The 20,142-nt window shown below is 45.3% G+C and overlaps 1 protein-coding gene across 1 annotated transcript; it reads left to right on the forward strand.

The window, feature by feature from the left end:
* The first annotated feature begins 181 nt into the window (after positions 1-181).
* Positions 182-19,700, forward strand: MAU2 (MAU2 sister chromatid cohesion factor). Its single transcript, XM_076359690.1, has 20 exons — positions 182-258; positions 361-646; positions 745-762; positions 1,021-1,086; positions 1,794-1,889; positions 3,546-3,640; positions 4,179-4,206; positions 4,698-4,853; positions 5,390-5,536; positions 6,007-6,097; positions 6,741-6,844; positions 7,885-7,962; positions 8,549-8,614; positions 8,902-8,985; positions 9,991-10,040; positions 10,287-10,364; positions 10,827-10,938; positions 11,540-11,630; positions 13,385-13,512; positions 15,008-19,700. The coding sequence occupies exons 1-20, from the start codon at positions 182-184 to the stop codon at positions 15,080-15,082; spliced, it is 1,926 nt and encodes a 641-aa protein (XP_076215805.1). The 3' UTR covers positions 15,083-19,700.
* Positions 19,701-20,142: the final 442 nt, after the last annotated feature.

Below are 20,142 nucleotides of genomic sequence, written 5' to 3' on the forward strand. Positions count from 1 at the left end.
GGCCGCGCGCGTCCCGCCGTTTCCCATCAGCGCCTCAGGCGCGCAGACCCCTCCCAGCGGCCCGCGAGGGCGGGGGCGGCGGCGGCGGCGGCGGGGCGGACTCCATATCCCGTCGGCCCCCGCGCGCCGCTCCTCGCCCCCGCCCCTCCCCTCCCGCCCGTGTTGTCGCGGCGGCCCTGAGATGGCGGCGGTGGCGGCGGGCGCGTCGGGCTCGGCGGCCGGCGCGGCCCCTCAGCAGCAACCGCCGCCTCAGCAGCAGTCGCAGCCGGCGGCGGGTGGCGCGGCGGGCTCTGGGGAGGCGGGCGGCGGAGGCGGTGGAGGGGCCGGCGGCGGGGGAGGAGGCGGAGGCGGCGGCGGCAGTGGCGGCGGCGGCGGTGGCGGCGGCGGCGCTGGGCCCGCACCGGGGTCGGGGTCGGGCGGCGGCGCGGCCGGCGGGGAGTCGTGGTACCTGGCGCTGCTGGGCCTGGCCGAGCACTTCCGCACGTCGAGCCCGCCCAAGGTGCGGCTCTGCGTGCACTGCCTGCAGGCCGTGCTGCCCCGCAAGCCCCCGGCCCGCATGGAGGCCCGCACCCATCTCCAGCTCGGCTCCGTCCTCTACCACCACACCCGCAACGGCGACCAGGCCCGCGGGCACCTGGAGAAGGCGGTGAGCCCCGGGGAGGGCGGCTGGGGCGGGGGGACGCGGGCCTGTCAGCGGGGCCGGCTTGTGGTGGTTGCAGACTAACCCGCTGTCTTCTCTTGCAGTGGTTGATATCCCAGCAAGTATCCTTTTCCTGGCCGCCCGGGCGGGGAGCGTCGCTGCCCGGCCGCCTCGCTCCTGCAGCGAGGGCTCCGATAACAAAACACCTCCGCAGAGAGAGCCTGGCCCTGGGGACGGGGTTTTAGCTGGTATTTTTAATCTACTTCTGTGGTTGCGGGCCGCTTTCCGAACACGTATGTTCTGTAAAGGGTTTTTTGGATGTTGGAGTGTTGCTGTGTTCCAGCCGGTGTTTAGTATTTACTTAACTCTGATGCCGCTAGATTCCCCAGTTTGAAGACGTTAAGTTTGAGGCAGCCAGCCTTCTGTCCGAACTGTATTGTCAGGAGGTGAGTGCACCGAGACTACTTCAGGAATTGTCGGTTGTCCTGGGGCTGCAGGGCTGCATTTAATTTGAGTGTCGTCGGTCTTCAAGTAGCATATTGTTATTAATAAGATTCATGACATTTTCAGAGGTCTGCTACGCTACTCTGTAGTGTAAATACAGAGTACTAAAGCGTAAGCCTGAAAGACTTTTGGTCTTTCTTACCGTGAAAGTTGCTGCTGGAATTGCAATGCGGGTCTTCCACAGCAAAGGAAGTTTACTTGGCCAAAGTATTTCTTTAGCCCTCACTTAGACAAAGACAGGCTAATTTCGGGGGAGGGAGGGAAGTAGATGGTTTTCCTCGGGCTTTTGTTGTGTTCCTAGGCTATTTTTATTCTTTTTCTCCGGAAAAGCCTTAACTAGTCTTTACTTTCTCTAAAGCAAATGTTTGCCTTTTCTCTCACATGCAGGAAAAAATGCACATTAGAATAGTGGCCAAAGGAGTTAAATAGCTAATACCTTTGAACAGGCTTTGAGTCGAGTGTTAGATGTATGGGCCTGCCTGTTAAAACACTTGTTTTTATTGTTTTTCATGCTTTAAGGTTCCTGACCTGTGAGACGTTAATGGGGGATCAGCACAGAATATAACCAGTTTAAAAGTTGTTATTGTTAGCGATGAGGTTCCCGGCAGCCTGTTTTTTATGTTGACTAGGGTGCCTGTTTCTGTTTCAGAATTCAGTGGATACAGCAAAACCTCTGTTACGCAAAGCCATTCAGATTTCACAGCAGACTCCGTACTGGCACTGTAGATTGCTTTTTCAACTTGCAGTAAGTGATTTGTATTGATAGCCATGTTACTGTTGCACTGTGATTGTAAAAAAACCGCTAGAAAATATCTGTATTCTTCTTAAAAAGAGCTTGGATGCCTTCCCCCCACCCCCAATGAGTGCTGCTAATGGAGAGACAAAAGAAGAAAAGCTCATGCTATAAAATAATGATACATTGGTAGGCTACGGATGGGATCGAGGCCCACTTTTGAGGGAAGAAAGCAGCAAGGATCATCCTGTGGGCACTAGTAACATGCAACTTTAGAGACAGAGCGAAATAAAATCCACCTTATGGCTTGCAGTAAGGGCAAATGTCCTCTTAAAGCCTGCTGGAATTGGAGCTTGCCAGCCTGAAGTGTTTGTTTGATTATTTTCAACCTAATTAGCAGACAGAGCAGAACTGGGGCGGGAGAAGCAGCTGGTGCAAAGGCCTCCAAGCAACGTTACTCTTCCTGTTCTGTAATATGCTCTAAGTGTGGCTTCAGCTGCACAGGTCAGACCGTCTTCACTTCTGGGAATAAACTGGTGCGTGTTGGAATTTGCAGTGTTTAAGGTTTGTTAGTCTTCAGCTGTGTCACTACTCCTCAAGCGCTGATTTTCCTGAGTGATCCAGTGCATTAGGTGGGGAGCATATCCAGAAAGTTAACTGCTCAGCGGGAAGAGCAGATTATTGCTGAAGAACTCCCCCTATTTTTCCAGGTTACACCTCTTCTCTGGTCCTAAAGAACCTCGAGGTGTTTAACGCGAGAGTTGAGGGAGTTAATTGCTCTGTACAGGTACTCTGCAGCAGAGGGCTCGTTAGGAAGCAATTTTATCTTTGAAGACTGTCTTAATAGTCACCTGTGCTTGTCTTTTTCCCCTGTCCTGATGAGCTTAAACAAGCAGACCAGCTCCCTTTAAAAGGAATTGCCAAGCTCCTTTGTGTAGTTTAGGAACAGTGAATTGTGGAGAGCCTTACTTTCCTATCGATTAAAGGACAAATGTTTACTTTGCAATGAGTTAATGCCTGAGTACTCACAAGAAGCTTAAGCGTTTTTCTCAGTGCCTCCCTCCAAAGAGGATCCTTCCTCGAAGCTTGGCATTCTTTGCTGATTCTCTTCTGTGTGGTATTTCCTTTCTGGTTCTTGCTTGACCACAGAGGCCCATGTGTCTCATCGCCTTGGTGCCTGTTCTTCTACAACTGTGCGGCTTTCTACCTGCGTTTGGAGACGGTACAAAAGGCGGCAGGCAGGAGGGAGTGAGAGGTGCTCTGGCGGCTGATCATCCTCTCCCCGTCACCTGAGGCATACCTTGCAGACTTTCTCTGCTCTTCTTGCTGAAAAACACGCTCTCTTGTTCCAGTTACTCCAATGTAACGGTCCACGGTTATATTGGAGCTGCTGGGATCTGATCTGCACATGATCTTAACGAATTACAACAGCTTTGCGTGGTATGAAACTGGGCTGAGAAATTTTCTTTGAAATGTTACGGACTTTTTTTTTTTTTGGAGAATGCCAGGTGTTCCTGGAAAATGTGTCTAAAATCAGATGATAGATTTAGCGAGTACCAGTTTAGCACTTGTCACGTAAAGCACAGGAGTAATTACATTTTTAAAAATTGCTAATTAGGTTCACAAAGAAAATGCTGATCTCTTAGGGCCTTTTTTTTTTTATTTCAGCAACTACATACACTTGAAAAAGATTTAGTATCTGCATGTGACCTTCTCGGAGTTGGAGCAGAATACGCTCGGGTGGTAGGATCAGAGTATACCAGGTGAGTTCCCTAGCCCTTTTTCCCTTCCCACAGAAAATATTTTGGTTTCCTCTACATTTTATTTAGAGATGTTCTAGTTTTATTTAGAGATGTGATTGCTACGTGGGTTTTACAGGCAAACCAATATTTCTGAGTGTTCTCTTAGATCTGAGAGTTTCTGCAGGTCTTTTCTTTTTCTGTTAAAACCAATAATGTCCACTAAGACTCTGGAGAGTCTTTTTTCAAAATGAATTTTCTTTATTGTCTTTATCGGCAAGTTTTCCCAGTAGCCTGTTTTGGCCTCAGAAGCTGTTGTAACTGGAACCGTCCAAAGCTTAGATACAAACCTGAGAGGCTGGGATTTCGATTCCTGGTGCTACGGTTGGACTGTTCCATCTAGCTTTTAAATGTGCTTTCTGCGGCAGGTTCCTTAATCCTGTACTGTCTATTGTCTTTGAGGGAGAGAATGGCAGATTTCCACCCCCCCCCCCAGGGTTTTTATGTACCGTTGTGGTTTGGGTAACTTTTTTGAGTGTGGCATCATTTTGTTTCGTTTCAGAGCACTCTTTCTGCTAAGCAAGGGGATGGTAAGTTGGATGTACTTTTTAAATAAACTATTTCCTTGTTTAACTAGTGTAATGCAAGTTACGGAGCAATGTAATATAACCTGCCTGAACATAGGTTATTTGTTTTAAGGTGTCTTGCATGCTCATCTGTGCTTTATATATTGTTTTATTCATGTGAGCAAGCACAGTATTAAAACATGCCTGGGATAAGCCTTAAGTCTGCAGGATTCTTGTGAAATTCTTGTGAATAGGTCTGGCTTTTTTTCTCCTTTACTAATTATGGCAAATAATTTTCTGGAAGGAAAAAGGATAACTGCAAATTGTCACTGGAGCCCTTGTAATCAGGGATGAAAAATCTGGTCATGTGAAAAGGCTGGTGCTCTTGCAGTAAGATATCTTGGAGTCTGTTTTTGTTTTAAACAATAGATGAACGTACCTGGGGCTCTGCTGTGGTTCTCTGAGTGTTTAAACTGCTTAGCACAAAAATAATGAATCTTTATTTAAAATTGTAGCTCCTTCTAATGGAACGAAAGCTGCAGGAGGTGCACCCTCTCCTTACCCTTTGCGGGCAGATAGTTGAAAACTGGCAAGGAAACCCCATCCAGAAAGAGTCGTTACGTGTATTCTTCTTAGTCCTGCAGGTCACGCATTACCTGGATGCTGGGCAGGTACGTGCGAGTTGTGCTTCTTACAGTTCCCATGTGAGAACGGGGGAAAAAGAGCACTGCCTCAGAAGCAGCTAATTGTTACACTGAGGTGTATTTGGGGGGACTTTTTTTTTTTTGCTGCACCGTGCTTTTGGTTAATGAAACTTAATTTCTATAGATTTTAATCACAAATGAAATGAGGAGTGAAGAAATTACATTCATTTCTTCTTCCCCGAGGAAAGGTTTGCTGTGATACGCTTATAACCATGGTGGCCACTCTCGCTTCCATATAATGTTGATGGAGATAACGGGCTTTGTGTATAATTTTGAAAAACATTGAGTGTTGGTCGTATATGCAGATATGAAGGGCTGATTGTTGTTAATCCTGGAACGGGCCTAAAGTAGTCGCTGTTCTGTCATGCTAGTGTTGTGATTTATGCATGAACTAATTTCCTGAATGTGGGGATTATTTATTGCCTGGCAAGTTTTCCCAACTAAGTAAATGTTCAAGCATCTGGGCTGCGGCAGCTATGTCTGATGTGAGTCATCTTCCGCAGGTGAAGAGTGTGAAGCCGTGCCTGAAACAGCTTCAGCAGTGCATCCAGACCATCTCCACGCTGCACGATGATGAAATTCTGCCCAGCAACCCCGCTGATCTCTTTCACTGGCTGCCCAAGGAACACATGTGTGTGCTTGTCTACTTGGTGAGAAGCTCTTTTTTTACTTAATGTATATTGCTAATTAATGAGGAATTGGTTAAAAATTGCTTGGAGCCAGCAGCGATAGATTCTGCAGACCATATGCTGCTTTACGTTACACTGACAGCTTAATTCTGCCACAGCACCTCTGAGACTATTGCTCTCAGTGATGTCAGCGTTTGAAGAGACTGTGCAAGAAGTCTGGACACCGGAATGTAATTTTATTAATATCCAAGCCAAATAGAATCAATTAACTCATACGAAGTAGAGCTCTGTTGGCTTATTTTTACCAACAGAGTGACAATCTTGACTTCAAATTCCTGAAACTGGTTGCCCCACTTCTTGAATATTGTTATGCTCCTGAATGATGTCAAAATTTAGTTTAAAAAGCTGATAACTGAGGAGTTGTGTGAACTCCCAGACCTTTCCTCTGTGCAAAGATAATTTTTGGTAATCTTTCCTGTGTTTTCCGGCAGGTGACAGTGATGCATTCCATGCAGGCAGGGTACCTGGAGAAGGCTCAGAAGTACACAGACAAAGCACTCATGCAGCTAGAGAAGCTAAAAAGTAAGGATAAGGATTATAATTTAGCTGATGCCGCAAGATTCCATTACTTGTTGCTAATTTAGATTAAAAAACAAAACCACAGCAACCTTATTCAGCTCCCTGGGACAGCCTGCTGTCAGTCTGTTTCTGCCACATCTGAGAACTTTGCTCTGTTTTAAAACTGGATAGTTAATTTAAACACAGAAATCAAGGTTTGGGGGGGTTTATCGTAACTCAGTAAATGGGGCTGTAAATACGTGCACTTTCATGCTGCCTTTCTGATTGTCCGTGTATTTGGTTATCCAAGCTTTTCATTCTCTAAAACGAGCATGTGTTCCCAGGGAGTTTTTCCTTAACTGGTGCTCAGACTCCCGCTCCCGACGGTTCAGGCATCGTGGGTTTGGTGGGGTTTTTTTTGTTTTTTAAACCGGTGCCATCCTTCCCGTGGCACGTGGAAGAAGAGCCGGGCGGTACGCTGACTCTCCTGACACCAGGTGGCCCAGCCAAAGACATCACTCTCTAGATTTCCACAAAGGAATCTTTGTGTTGAAGCCTTGCTGGACCACCTGCGATTGAGGAGGCTGGCTAGGCGCGGGGGAGGCTGCGTGCTTAGGATGTTAATATTGTCTTAACTTCACTTACTGAATTACTTTTCCCTCTCCAGTGTTGGACTGCAGTCCTATCTTGTCATCTTTCCAAGTTATTTTGTTGGAACACATTATCATGTGTCGGCTTGTCACGGGACACAAAGCCACAGCATTGCAGGAGGTAAAAATGGGTTTTGATCATTTCCCGTGTTGTGGATGGATGCAGTGATAACTTAAAATACGGGAATTTCAGTTTTGAGGAAGATACTTGGGCTGAGACGGGGATTGCGGCAGTGCTGACTGCTGGAACTAACAGATACAGTCAGGCCTGACGGTGCTCAGGATACCGCAACTCTGAAGCCATGGAATTAGCCTCCTCTTAAGTATTTTATTTAAGAACACTTTGGAGTTGCTCATGGAGCCAACAGTAATTGATCAGTGGCTAAAACTGACACCTTCCTGGTACTTCTCAGTCTAATTCTGGTGCCTCTTCCCTTTCCCTCAGATCCATGACTGAGAGTGGCTCTTACTCTTCCTGTTAGCGTTCCTGTCTTGTCCAAGTATTTCCCAATTTTTAAGGTTCCCCGCCTTTCTGTCCTTTCTTCCTCTTACCTAGTTTAGGGGGAAGGAAGAGGGGGGACAGCCTTCCTCTAACGCAGGAAAGAACCGTGCTTTTTTCCCATTCTTAGTCATTTTTAATTCCTGCTCATCCATCCCTTATTTATAGGACACGCTGCTGTATCATCGCATCCTCTGCCGCCAGCCTTCTCATGAGTGTGCTCGGGGGGGTGGGGGGGAAATTTAGCCTGTTAGAAGAAGTGTCATTGGTTCTGGCTCATAAAACTCATCACAAGCACATACCCCGTGGAAGATTTTGATTCCAGTTTTTCTGTTGCGTGCCAACTCGAATTCTGAGCGTGTCAGAAGAGATCTGTGACTTGGTTTGCAGGTGGTGCCACCATATGGTGGAGCTGCTGCAAAGCAAATACTTCAAAACCAGTTTGAGCGTGCGTCTGTGGGAGGAGTGTGTGTGGAGCAGCGCGTGTACCTTGGCTTGAGGCAAGTCTAGCCTCCGCTTTTACCTAGGAGCATGACTTAGGATTCTTGAACCAATCACTGAAACGCACTGAACGACATGTATGATGCGAGTAGATGGATTTAGAGCATAAAATGAAACGGAGAAAAAATATCTTAAAATACTATTTTTTTTTTTCCTAACAGATTTCACAAGTCTGTCAGCTCTGCCAGCAGTCTCCCAGACTGTTTTCTAATCACGCTGCCCAGCTGCACACTCTATTAGTAAGTGTCTGTGATCAGCAGTAAGCTTTTAACTCTTTGGAAGACCCTACCCGAGACTCGCGCTCATCACCAGTAACTAATGAGAACGTAGTGAGGCAGACAGCAAGATTTCCTGCTGAGTAATGGGGTCTGCGTTACCGATTGCCAGTCCTGCTGGGGGGACTCACACCCCGTGTTATTTAAGCCCGTCAAAGGCTTAAATCCCTTTTTAAAATAAGTGACGTGTAGCGTGATAGGTAGTATGCAAGGTAAATACGCGAGATTTATACTGTGCGCGTTTGAGACAGCGTGGTGTGGGAACTGTGTAAGGGGAGGAATTTATGTAGCGTCGCTGTTTGAGTATTACAAGAAATTAAGAGGGTTTTCTTATCTAAGTGGGGCGTTTTTTACAGGAACGTGCTATTTTGAAGGACTTTGTGTAGAAGTTGCTTACTTTTCCCAGAGCCAAGCAAAACCAAGGCTTGTGGTTACCTTTTTTCCTGCTAATATCCCGAGACTTGTGTGGTTTTGTGCGTGCCTCTCTTTGCATTCTCGGCTTGCTATGATTGTATTATGCGTTACCTTAGAAATACCATGTCTTCTACAGGGGCTCTACTGCATTTCTGTTAATTGCATGGACAATGCAGAAGCACAGTTTACTACAGCACTGAGGGTAAGGTTTTCTTCCCAAACTATTTGCTGTGGATGTTCAATGTGGAAACGGGCTTGTTGCAATTGTTGTGTGGGTCACCGAACAGTTGAGGTTGGAAGGGAAATCTGGAGATCATCTATAGTAGTTGCACTAGTTCATTTTTTTTCTACGCTGATCACAGTTCGGGTCAGGAGGATTTATTAATAGCAAAATATCAGACGCCAAATCTGTGACTTATATGGGGTGAACAAATTCTGGGTTAGATGCCGAAGTATTTGACTGTGCTGTTGGTATCTTGTTTATTTTAGCTCACTACACATCAAGAACTGTGGGCATTTATTGTGACAAACTTAGCCAGCGTGTACATCAGGGAAGGCAACCGGCATCAAGAGGTAAGCTGGTTCCTGACTGTCGTTCTAAAAGTCAGAACTTTCTCGGAGAGAAAACAGCTACTGTGCTTGGACTGCTCTTTTTTTTCTCCTGAGCATTTTTGCAAAGCAGTGCCTTGTCTGGCAGCCAGGCAACTCCTTAATCAGGGTAGTGTCAATTAGCGGTAAAGAACCAGTGGTATCAGCTGGCCTAGCTGCAAACCACCGAAGCAGAGTATTCTGGACCGTACACAGAATTCGCTCCAGCACTGGGAGGGCAAGCTTCCCAGCGTGAAGTGCGTGGTTAACTGTCATCTTGACTCATTCAACCTGTTTGCTTCAGTTTCCATCTGTTTAGGGGTTTTATTAGATTACATAAAACCTAGAAAGGTTTAACTAAACGTCCAGAAATAGGTATGTGCACGTCTGTCTTCATTTTGCTTCAGCGGTGTGCCTGAAGCAGTATTAGTACAGAAATTCAGCTGTGCGCGCTCTTTCAGTGACGTGTCTGATCCCTCGGCAGTAACTTCTCGGAGACGTGCTTGCCGGTTTCTTGTGAAGAGGCTGTAAATGAACTTTTTCACCAAGCACACAGTACTTTATTTTTGCTCTCTAAGCTTTTTAACAATGATTTTAAAAGTTGACTTTTTTTTTTGCTTAGTTGATTTCTGGTTTTAATCAAATAGCAGATCTGATACAGCATCCATTTGGGTCTTGAACAGCTCAGTTAGATACGACAGCTAAAAGTTTTCTGAGGAAATACTAACGTTGTATAGAAAGTTCTGTAAAGTCAGAGAAAGCATATTTTGTATAAAACTTGATATTAGGATCAAAATGGGCATGAAAACGCCTAATGTTGGAATGTTTGTGCTATGATCTAACCGGTACGAGTAAACCTGAGTGTGTTTGTGGTGACTGGCGCCATTTTGATTCGATGTGCCCTTCCTATAAAAACACTTGCTGTCAGTACTGTAAGCCTGTATATGTGAGAAATGCTGATTATCTTTCTTTTCCCCTCCCACTTTGTAGCTTTACAGCTTATTGGAAAGGATAAATCCAGACCATAATTTTCCTGTGAGGTGAGAATTCCAGAAACTATCTACGTGCTGATGTTGCATTGGGGATGGTAATACTGGATTTGTAGCAGGCTTTTTTTAAAAGAAAACAAAATAATCAACTTCTTTTCAAGGCAGAAGTTCTGACCACGCATTAAATATAATGTTTTGTTTGGAGATTTGATTATTAGGCAAATTCCTAGAAATCTGTCTGTAGTGCATTGAATCACTGCACAATGCCTGGATTTCAATGCCTTGCTTTGTCCGTAGCTCTCACTGTCTTCGAGCAGCAGCTTTCTACATCCGAGGTCTGTTCTCCTTCTTTCAAGGAAGATACAATGAGGCAAAGTGAGTATAAATCGGTGCACTTGGAAGGTGGGGAGGGGGGAAGGAGAAACTAAATCGAGCTTTTCAAGATAAAAATGAAAAGCCTGAGGCCTTGCTTTCAAACCTGCTAGATCTTCTCCCTGTGGATTTAGTCAACATTCTGGTTTTTACTTCGGGGGAAAATACCATGAAGCTGTTTGGTTTAGATCTCTCTAGTTCTGAATGCTAATAACACGACTTGTGCAGTGTCTGCGGTGGCACATCTGAAACAAAAGCTTTTCAGAGGAGGACCTGTATTATAGTCATTTTTGCTAAATGAAAGGTGAGGTTTGGGAATTAAGTGCTTTGTTTAAGGTCACCTGCAGCACACATTCCGAAGTGCTAATATTTACTGATTGGATTAATTCGGTTCTTAATGATGTTTCTTACATACTGGAGGGAAAGTGGAGTTTTTAAAACACTTTTTTTGCTCTGTTTTGGTAGACGATTTCTGCGAGAGACGCTGAAAATGTCAAATGCAGAAGACTTGAATCGATTAACAGCATGTTCTCTCGTACTCCTGGGTCATATATTCTATGTGTTAGGGAATCACAGGGTAAGCCTTCACTGTCTGGTATTACTGTGTAAATGTTTGACTTGTCATTTGCCAAAGAAAATCAGGACACTTTGTGAAATTAATCTTATTTTAAGAATGCTTGTTTATTGGTATCCCACTAAAAGTTGGCAGCTTATTGACTTACATAATTCTGTAGCTGTAATTTGCATGCTTAATAACACTTTAACGAAGTAGTAGTGTTTGAAGTCTGTTCTAGAAGTGTGTGTTTTATAATGCCTGAAATCACTTGAAAAAAGGAGCTGAATAAAGGACAAATAACATCATTCAACTGGATTGTTTTGGAAGGAATTGTGGGTACAAGCTCCTTAATTCTCACCATATGCCAGAATGCATGAAATATTGCTATTATCTTGCACAACATAGACACCGTAATTATAATTCCTAGGCCAGAGCAAAATTCTAGGCAGCTTTAGATGGTGCGTTTGGGTTATTGTCCCATTAAGCACTTCCATGTCCTAGCTAGGACATGGCAGCAATTAGACAAATTTTTCGTCACAAATTTAACATCTCTAGGTAATGTGTATCTGCAAGGGGGGGAAAAAAAAATACCCATTTTATTTTGATATCTGCTCTTCACCAGGAAAGTAATAATATGGTAGTACCAGCCATGCAGCTTGCAAGCAAGATACCAGATATGTCTGTGCAGCTGTGGTCTTCAGCTCTGTTGAGAGGTAAGTTAGGAAAAGGTCTTGTACTTTAAAAAAGCGGCAAAGAGCCCATTGCTGCAGACTGGGGATGGGGGGGGGGGGTGTGTGTGTGTGCCAATGCCAGCACTCGCCGAGAGACTGCCTGGGTTTACAAAATACCGCTAGAAGTGCAAGATGGTTCTTCCCGTTACTGATCTTCAGCCCCGCTGGCATCCTGTTTGGCCGCAGCTCTGGCACTGCGGTCGGACACCCCAGTCGGTATTTTGTCGGGGCTGTAAGATGCCCGGGGTGAGGCGGCCCTGGAGAGCTCCAGCATCCCCGTGTAACGGGTGTGAGGCAGCAGTCGGGTTTCTGCTGCCGGGGCTGTAACTGGTGACCCTGTGGAAAGGGCTCCGGTTCGCACCCCTGCAGCATCTATTCTGCTGTTGCTCTGCTTTTCTTTGACTGCAGTTCCAGTTGTAGTAAACACTTCGTTAAGTTTCGCTTAGGCTTTGCTTCTGTGTATGGGCTTTAATAAATGTAAGAGACTATTATATCACTTCATACGTGAATATTGTTTAATCTGACTTGCACAGGCCCCAGGATGCTTTGTTCAAATATTGACTAGCTTCTTGGCAGACCGACAACATTAATGCTGCAATTGATTTGCTCTCACTAGAAAATAAAGCAGTAACTCTACCCTTTTTCCAAGAACTTACCCCGCAGCTTCAATTCGTATTAAATTGTCATGTTTACTATAAGCATGGTGCTCTGCGTTGAGCACTGTCGGCCGGGCTTATTTTCTGCTTTGCTGTTGCCTTTGCTACAAAACCGCCTCCAGGCAATTGAAATACTTTTCTTATTCATTTCCAAGTGGTAGTTCACGTACAAAACATGCCGATAGTACAATGATGAATCCGCTGTAGATGAAACACCACCCCGCGTTCAGCTGCTGTTGCCTCCGGTTGTATCCAGTAGCCTGGGAATAGCGAGAGGCAGTTTCTGTTCTGCTTTGAGTTTTCCTAAGAGAAAAGGAGCTCTATAGTTCCTCTATAGAACTAATTGCCTACTCTTGAAGAAAAGGTGCTTGATGAGGAATAACAAAACACAACCACATGTTCATCGATAGGAGGTGCAGCGTCTCAGGCCCTGCCACGCTGTGCTGCTTGTAATTTTTAGCTGAAATTGTGTGATTCTTAGTAGGTTACCAGTCTTAAATCTAATTGAGCTAATACCCGTGAGTAAACCTCACAGAAAACAAGACGCTAGGATCAGCTTTTGGCGTATGCAAAGCAGCAGCCTTCTGTAGCCCCCCCCCTAAAAGCAGGGATTCATCAAAGAAAGTGTTGCTTGACCTCCGAGACCTGTGTGGTGAATGGTGGAGCTGCAGTGAGGAACCTGCGAGTCTCTCCTGTTCCCACTAGATGGTGCTGGAAACTGAAAAGACGAAACGCAAACTGCACAGGGGCTGTTACTGGCGTGAGGAGTTTGCTTCCTCCTTTTACAGCTACTGTAATGTTATTTTTTTTAATAGTTGGAAGCTAAAATGACACTAAATCCTGCAGTGCGCGCTGCCAAGACTATTGGAAAAAGGAAGGCTTCGGGTTCCCCATGTGCCCCTGCTTCTCTTAAAAGGGGTTTTCATTCAGAAGTGGTATGACTTAGGTATACTGGCTGTTTAACTCAATTATTGGATTTGTCAAATACAGGGAACGGTCCTTTCAGATAAGAGAGCTGCTCAGTTGAAAACAAGTACAAACGGTGTTTCTTGGTGGGCACACGATGCTCTTGTCTTTCAGACCTGAACAAAGCCTGTGGAAACGCCATGGATGCACACGAGGCAGCACAGATGCATCAAAACTTCTCGCAACAGCTCCTCCAGGACCACATTGAAGCATGCAGTCTTCCAGAACACAATCTAATCACGGTAAGCCGTCTTCATCTTGCAGTTACGAGCGTTTTTGAGGCAAAACAATGTGTTTTGCTTTCCTTTATTATTCCTTTCTTCTGCTGAGCACGCTTCTCAGCAAGTTGCCAAAATTTGGTCTACTTCCTAAAATTTAAACTGGACTGATAACAGGAGAAGGAAGTGTGACTCAATTAATTCACTTTTACGAAGTTTTTTTGGTGGGTATGGTCTTTGTTTCTTAGAAGTGTTTTCGTGGTACGCCAGAACTTAGGTGTGTTAAATGGCTTTTGTAGCAGGTAGCCACTTCATTTTGGTGACAACTATTACTTTTGAAAGGAACCATGTTCTCAGGTTTTAATTTTAATGTTTAGGTCATCCAGTCTGCCTTGCTCTGGGGAATGCTTTGTTGTACACTGCTACAAATACAGTTTCTATTGATACTTTAGCATTCCTAAGGGTTTTTTTTTTCCACTTACCTATAAATCTGAATTTCCAGTTAAGATACCATTTGATGTCCGTATAGCCATTGCCTTAAGGTGCAGCTGTCTTTGGACTTCAAATATTGATGTCCTTCCTGTCAGAAACATTTTTAGCACCGTTTTAAAAATACAGAATGCTTTCCTAAGCTGTAACTCAGCAAGGGCGTAAGATAACTTACTGTTCTGGACTGAAATAATGTCCAAATGGGAATGTGAGATGCAGTGAACTCGACATCTTTTTCCCAACATTCCCTTTTGGGGAGAAGAAAGGAGGAAAAAAGGCCAATAGGAAGACGCTATTTGCTGGCTTTACTTGCAAAGGGATCCTGAGACTTGTGAGAATGAAAGTGTTGGTGCTGCAGCCCGTGTTGAGAGACCCCCACAGCCAGGTGCCTGCCTCCATCGTGGGCCAGGCACAGAGACATGAGCCAGTGCTCCAGCCTCCGCTGTCTTTGCTTGCCATTGCTGGCTTTTGCATAATCTGTGCTGCATTAAAAATCTGGAGGGGGAAGAGGATTAAGAAACAAATATTAAATCTGCCCATTTTAGAAGATTTTGGCTAATGTGCGAGGAAAATATTTTAGTAATGAAACGGGTGAGAACCAGAGGCTTTACTTGCTCTGGAAACACTACAAGCTGCAGTGTATAATGGGCTCAAACAGACACATCTAAAGTTAGGTCCCTCATTTGTGCAAGTCATGGTTTCCCGTGTTTGGATGGTCCAGACGTTTACCTGTAAGAGCAGGAAATGCTTTCACTTGATTGTCCTTGACCCGGGATTCAGCACGGGAGTCAGCTGGGTTTGGAATGACGGGCATGCGGAGTGGCTTCGAAAGAAATACCGTTCAAGGGACGGGAGCTCCACGCATGTAAAACAAAGTCAAACCTGATACGCAACTTCTCGTGATGAAATCTTTTAATTACCTCAAGGTAGTGAACGTCTGTGTGGCGAGCTCCTTCCTCTGGCCTCGCCGCCATTCCTCCCCTCCCCAGGCAGCGGCTGTAGGATTTTCATGCTGTTTGTTATCTTTCAGTGGACAGATGGACCACCTCCTGTACAGTTCCAGGCACAGAACGGACCCACCACCAGCCTGGCCAGTCTCCTGTGAAACAGAATAACTATCAGGACAGTGTGTTTAAAAAGAAAAAAAAAAAAATGCCAAAAAAGGAGAAAAAATACATGCAAAATCTTTTCTTCAAAGAAAAGGCAGCGAATTCCTCTTCTAGTGAGGGCCTTGTAGGAAACAGATTGCATAAAGACAACGTACATTTCATAGACTTGCAAAGTGAGAAGGGCATTTTAAGCTGCTTTTACATAATGTGTGTGAATATACAACTAGTGTGTATATACCTACTGGTTTTAATCTGCTTTCCTCTTACTGAGAATTAAGGTTTAGTCCAAAGGACACTTGTTCCTTAAATTGTTAGACACCTACTTTTTAAAAATTGTCACAGAAAACGAGGAGGGAGGACTCGCGCAGTCTTGAATACCAATTGTATTCTAAATACTTAACCCTTCCCTGGAGTACGATGCATGCCAGTTTTAATGTTTTCTGTGCCCTTCCACTCCTGGAAATAATTGGATTAAATCATGGTTGATTGTAGGGTGCCCTAAAGTTCTAAATCTAGTCTCTGAGGTAATACTCTTTCCTTCTCATTGTCTGCAAGTCGTTGCCAGTGCTGTTCGTAGCCTTGCAGTGAAGCTAAGGAGGAGATCGGCGAGATCTGACGGGCGGGGTGTTTGCAGCTGGGGGTGTGTTAGCACCCTCGGGCTGGCCTCCAGGCTGAGCGGAGCAGACTTGCGCTGTTGTCAGAGGAGCGGGTTCCACCTCCCGGATTCATGAGTGTGTGACAATGTGCCACCACTTCGTCCCCATGAGGGTCTTCCTTCCGTCTCCCTGCACTGATGTCCAGTCCCGCGCGGGGTAAGGCAGAACCGCAGCTCTCTCCGTCTCTGCTACTTTGTCGTGATTTGTACAGAAGGAGGAAAGTTTTGGCCTCCTGTCTAGTCCCTCTGTGGCCAAGCACCTGGGAAACAGCATTTTGCATCTTTACTGCAGCCTCACCAAGGGAAGGCAGCATCTGTGCCTTACTGATTTTTACAAGTGATTGAAGTCAGAGTTAAACTAGGTGGTTAAAACCCAGATCCGATATAAGCCAGAGGCTTATGATAAAAACTAAACTATAGCCTTGCCCTTGGCAAAAACTTAACATTTCCAAACTTTTCTGTGTTAGCTTTCCTGTTCTATCTCAGTTTTTTTGAACTCTTCAGCTGTGGGTTCTCACTGCATTTGCCTGTGCCTCTGCAGCTGTCTCAAAACAGGAGAGACGAGGCCCAAGTTCGTTCTGCAGAAAACAGTGTGAGAGTTGTTAATTCCATGAAGCATCAGCAGCTTTATAGCAAGGATCTGTGCCAGTCCGTCGTAGTGCCATGTAAAGCTTGTGAGGTTCATGGGGTTTAATAAAGGCGTTTTTCTCTCTTGGTAGCTCTGCATATTTATCTCCCAACTTAAAAGGGGGAGGGAAAAGGAATCTGCTAGAAAAATTACTTCTGTAAGGCCTTCTGTGATTGCTTCTTTTTCTGAGGGGGGAGGAGGAGAATATTTATAGGAAATATTTGACCCCCTCAAACCTTTAGAACTTTCATTGTAGAAGGAATACTGTGAAATCTGTCTTTAATCATAGAATGGTTTGGGTTGGAAGGGACCTTAAGGATCATCTAGTCCAACCGCCAATGATCGTTCTTTTTCAAAGTCTTGTCCTCTGTCTTAGCAACAGCTCACAGAGACGCTTGCTCTTTGTGATTCAAACCCCTCAGTTTTTACCACTGAATGATATTAAGGGGATGAGTGCTTGTCCAATTACCAAAATAGGATTTTGTTTCCTCTACTGGACATGCGATGCCGAGTTAGATCCCGTTCTCAGACATTTACTCTTGCAGAAGCCATGTATATTTTAGGCCTTGCTAAATCTCCCGACGGGGAAAACATAGCCTCAATATTGGTACAGGGAGAGAGTCTTATTGCTGGGTTCGCAAGAAAAAAATTCAGTGCTGTTTACAGTCTCCCTTAGAACCCAGAAAAAAAAAAATAGGAAGGAAATCTGAGAGTTAGCGTGCAGGGTATTTGGAGGTACCAAAATACAGGGAGAATCCACGCAGACGGACCCTGTTCTTCATCACTTGCTCCTTGAGATCATGTTCTGTGTCTGCCACCGGGCTCTCGCGGTCTGTCCCGAGCACAGCTCCTGTCCCCGTTGGAATCACAGAGCTGACAGCCGGCCTGCTGCGGCATTCCTGTGGAAGCTGCCAGGCTCACAGCACCGGGGGCGGGAGCCCGTCTCCATGCCAGCACCTCGGTGGCAGCGCGCTGCCCGTGTGGCCCCGGTCCGTGGCGAGAGGAGGTGGGTTCCTGCTCGCTCTGCTGCAGGGCTGAGACAGCCAGGCTGTGCCGCAGGCATCTGCTAGAGACGGAACAACTTCACAAGCTCAACAGCTGTCACGTGCTTGGATTTTGATCAGGAATGATCAGGCAAATCCTACCTTAGGAATATTGATACCCCATGGACTATTTTTAAGTCTCTGGTTTTTTTGTGTGTGTATGGGAAGCGGTATCTCTCTTTGGCTGTTCCCTCCGTAAGTCACCGAGTTGCAAGAACTCGGTACCTGTTTTGAAGCGCCTAAATACAATGGCCATTTTCTTGACAGTGCTCTTGGCAGCTGAGGAATGACTAGTAACTGAAAAAGCTGTACTTCAAAATCTGCTAGAGTCCCATTCAGGTAATCCAGGCATTCTCTTTTTTTGTCTTCTGTCATCCAGTCCGAGGCTGTTCCTTAACTGATTACGTGCCCATGGCAACAATAATAAATTGTTTTACATGTTGGCCAAAAAAGTGCTGCTTCTATAAGGCAACGTTAAAAAAAACCCCAACTCTAGAGAGCTGTGGTTTGGGCTGAGTTTAAGAAAAGCATTCCGCAGCAAGCGAGATGTCCACCGGTGCCCGTTCAGGTAGCTGCATCTCCCGACCTTATCCTGCTGCTCAGGGACCTGCAGAGCTGAAGACTGTGTTACAGGAGAGCGATTTGCAGTGGCAATTTTCTGGCTTCTCGTCGTCGGTACTCGTGTGCGAACCAGGCTGCTTTGTAGTTCAGATCCCCTGCCAGTCTGTTCTCGGGAGGGAAGGAAGTACTTGAGGGAAAGGCTGCCTGCTCGCTTCTGATGTAAGTGCGCTCAGGTTTTAACAGGAACCATTTGCCAAATGTGGTAGCTGAACTCGTAATGCCAGGAGGAGCAACCTGGGATTTCCCTGCCTGTGACAAGCCGGCTTCACCTGGGCTTTTCCTTTGTGCAGAACAGCACTCGGCCGCGCTCACCCACAGCCCTGTGGCGTTCAGAACTCTGCTCCGTTACCAGAGTCCTCTTCCCATCACAGAATTTCAAAAATCATGTAAATTTGAAAATAACTTGGTGATTTTCTATCTCTAAAATTCAATGTACATTTGTTACAATGTACAGTGCTTTTTAACTACACTTGTATATTAAATTATTTAATAGTTTTTGCTTTTCAGTATCTTTTGTATGTAGCAGAGATTAAAACAAGGACCTCATAACTGAAGTTCTTCCTAATTTTCGAATGCGTATGTAAAGTTGAACAGAAAACTAGAAGTTTACAGTTTACAGATAATGTTAAGTGCTTGGTCTGTCTAACTTGATTTGAACAACATATTTCTAATCTTTCTTGTCCGATCATTTAATTCTCTACAGAAACAAACATGAAGTCTTTTATGAACTTCTAAAAAAATTATTCTTCTAAAGATGTAATTTAGAGAACTGTACAGTTTTTTTTCTCCAGTATTTTTAAATGAGTAGCAAAATCTTACACAGAAGCATCTAATCACTGTTTTGTAGATAGTGTAAAAACTGATATATGTATAGAGAATGCAGTCTGAAGAAGTGTTTGCCTGTTGTATTCCATTTCCTACAGTACGAACATCAGAAAGGCCCACGTACACAGGAAATCTAGATCAACCTGGCAGCTGGGGAATTTAAAAAAAAAAAAAAATAGAAATCATGAACTTCATCCCCTGCCATCCCATGTGTGCGCTCACTGTGCCACCACAAGCAAAAGTTGACATTGATAAAACGTTAGGGCCTTAAGTTGCTATGCTGCCTGTGGACACACGGAGTTCAGCATTCCACGTTGCTTCACTGCTTTAATTTTATTCAGTTTTTCCAAATTCTCCAGAAAGTAAAATTATGATAGAAGGAGTTCAGTAACGTCCCATTTTACTTTGGAGACTACTGACCTCTCCGAACCACGCTGGATGATCCCGTTTCCGTAACGTACGGCAGTTCTTGCCACAGCGGTGAGAAGTGAGTGAGAAGGAAATCTTGTCGGTAGTTCAGGCTGTACAGAACACTTGGAGAAATCGGGATGAAATAACACCCGTCTGTGCTCTTCTACTGTCTGTCTTAGCAAGTGTATTTAATTGTTTCCTGCAGTGAACCTTTAAATGTTATGTCAGGTTTGTACAATGTATTGTTAAGTGTTTGTAGTTCTCCATAAGTAGCAGGACGTGTACCTTCTGCCAGTGCTCCTTCCTGAAGCTGTAAATACAGTAACTCATGTAATGAGATGGAACCGGGGGCATTTACTTTGTTGCCTTTGTTTCCTCTCGTTTTCTATATTAGAAGAATTTTTAAATAAAGTTTAATTTTACTTCTTCTAGCAGCTTGTAGAATGCTAATTCCTTTAGTTGATCTGCAGGCAATCCTGCCTACAAAGGACTCCTTTTATGTGGCAACAGTGACTTGCCCCATCGCCCAGCCCGGCGCTGGGAGTTGTTCAAGGCCCTGTCCTGGCTGTGGGACGGGAGGGCAGGAAGCCGCAGACGGCGCGTGCTAGTCGGTGCATGAAAAAGAGCACCGAGGCTGCCCGCGGAGGGGTGCCGGGGGCGCGCGGGGCGCGGGGATAGATCGCTGCCGTGCCTGCGGTCGGGCCGAGGGCTCCTGCCTGGAACGAGAACCAGAATTTCCTGCTTGAAAACGTCCGCCTGACTGCTCGCCTTAGCACGCTGGAGACGGCCGAGGAGGGTGGCTGTGAACCTGCTCTGGAGCCGGCTGGAACCCTGGCAGGCGTCTGGGTTAAAACAAGACTTTTGTGGATTGGT

The sequence above is a fragment of the Aptenodytes patagonicus genome, chromosome 25 (assembly GCF_965638725.1).
Source record: "Aptenodytes patagonicus chromosome 25, bAptPat1.pri.cur, whole genome shotgun sequence".
NCBI lineage: Eukaryota > Metazoa > Chordata > Aves > Sphenisciformes > Spheniscidae > Aptenodytes > Aptenodytes patagonicus.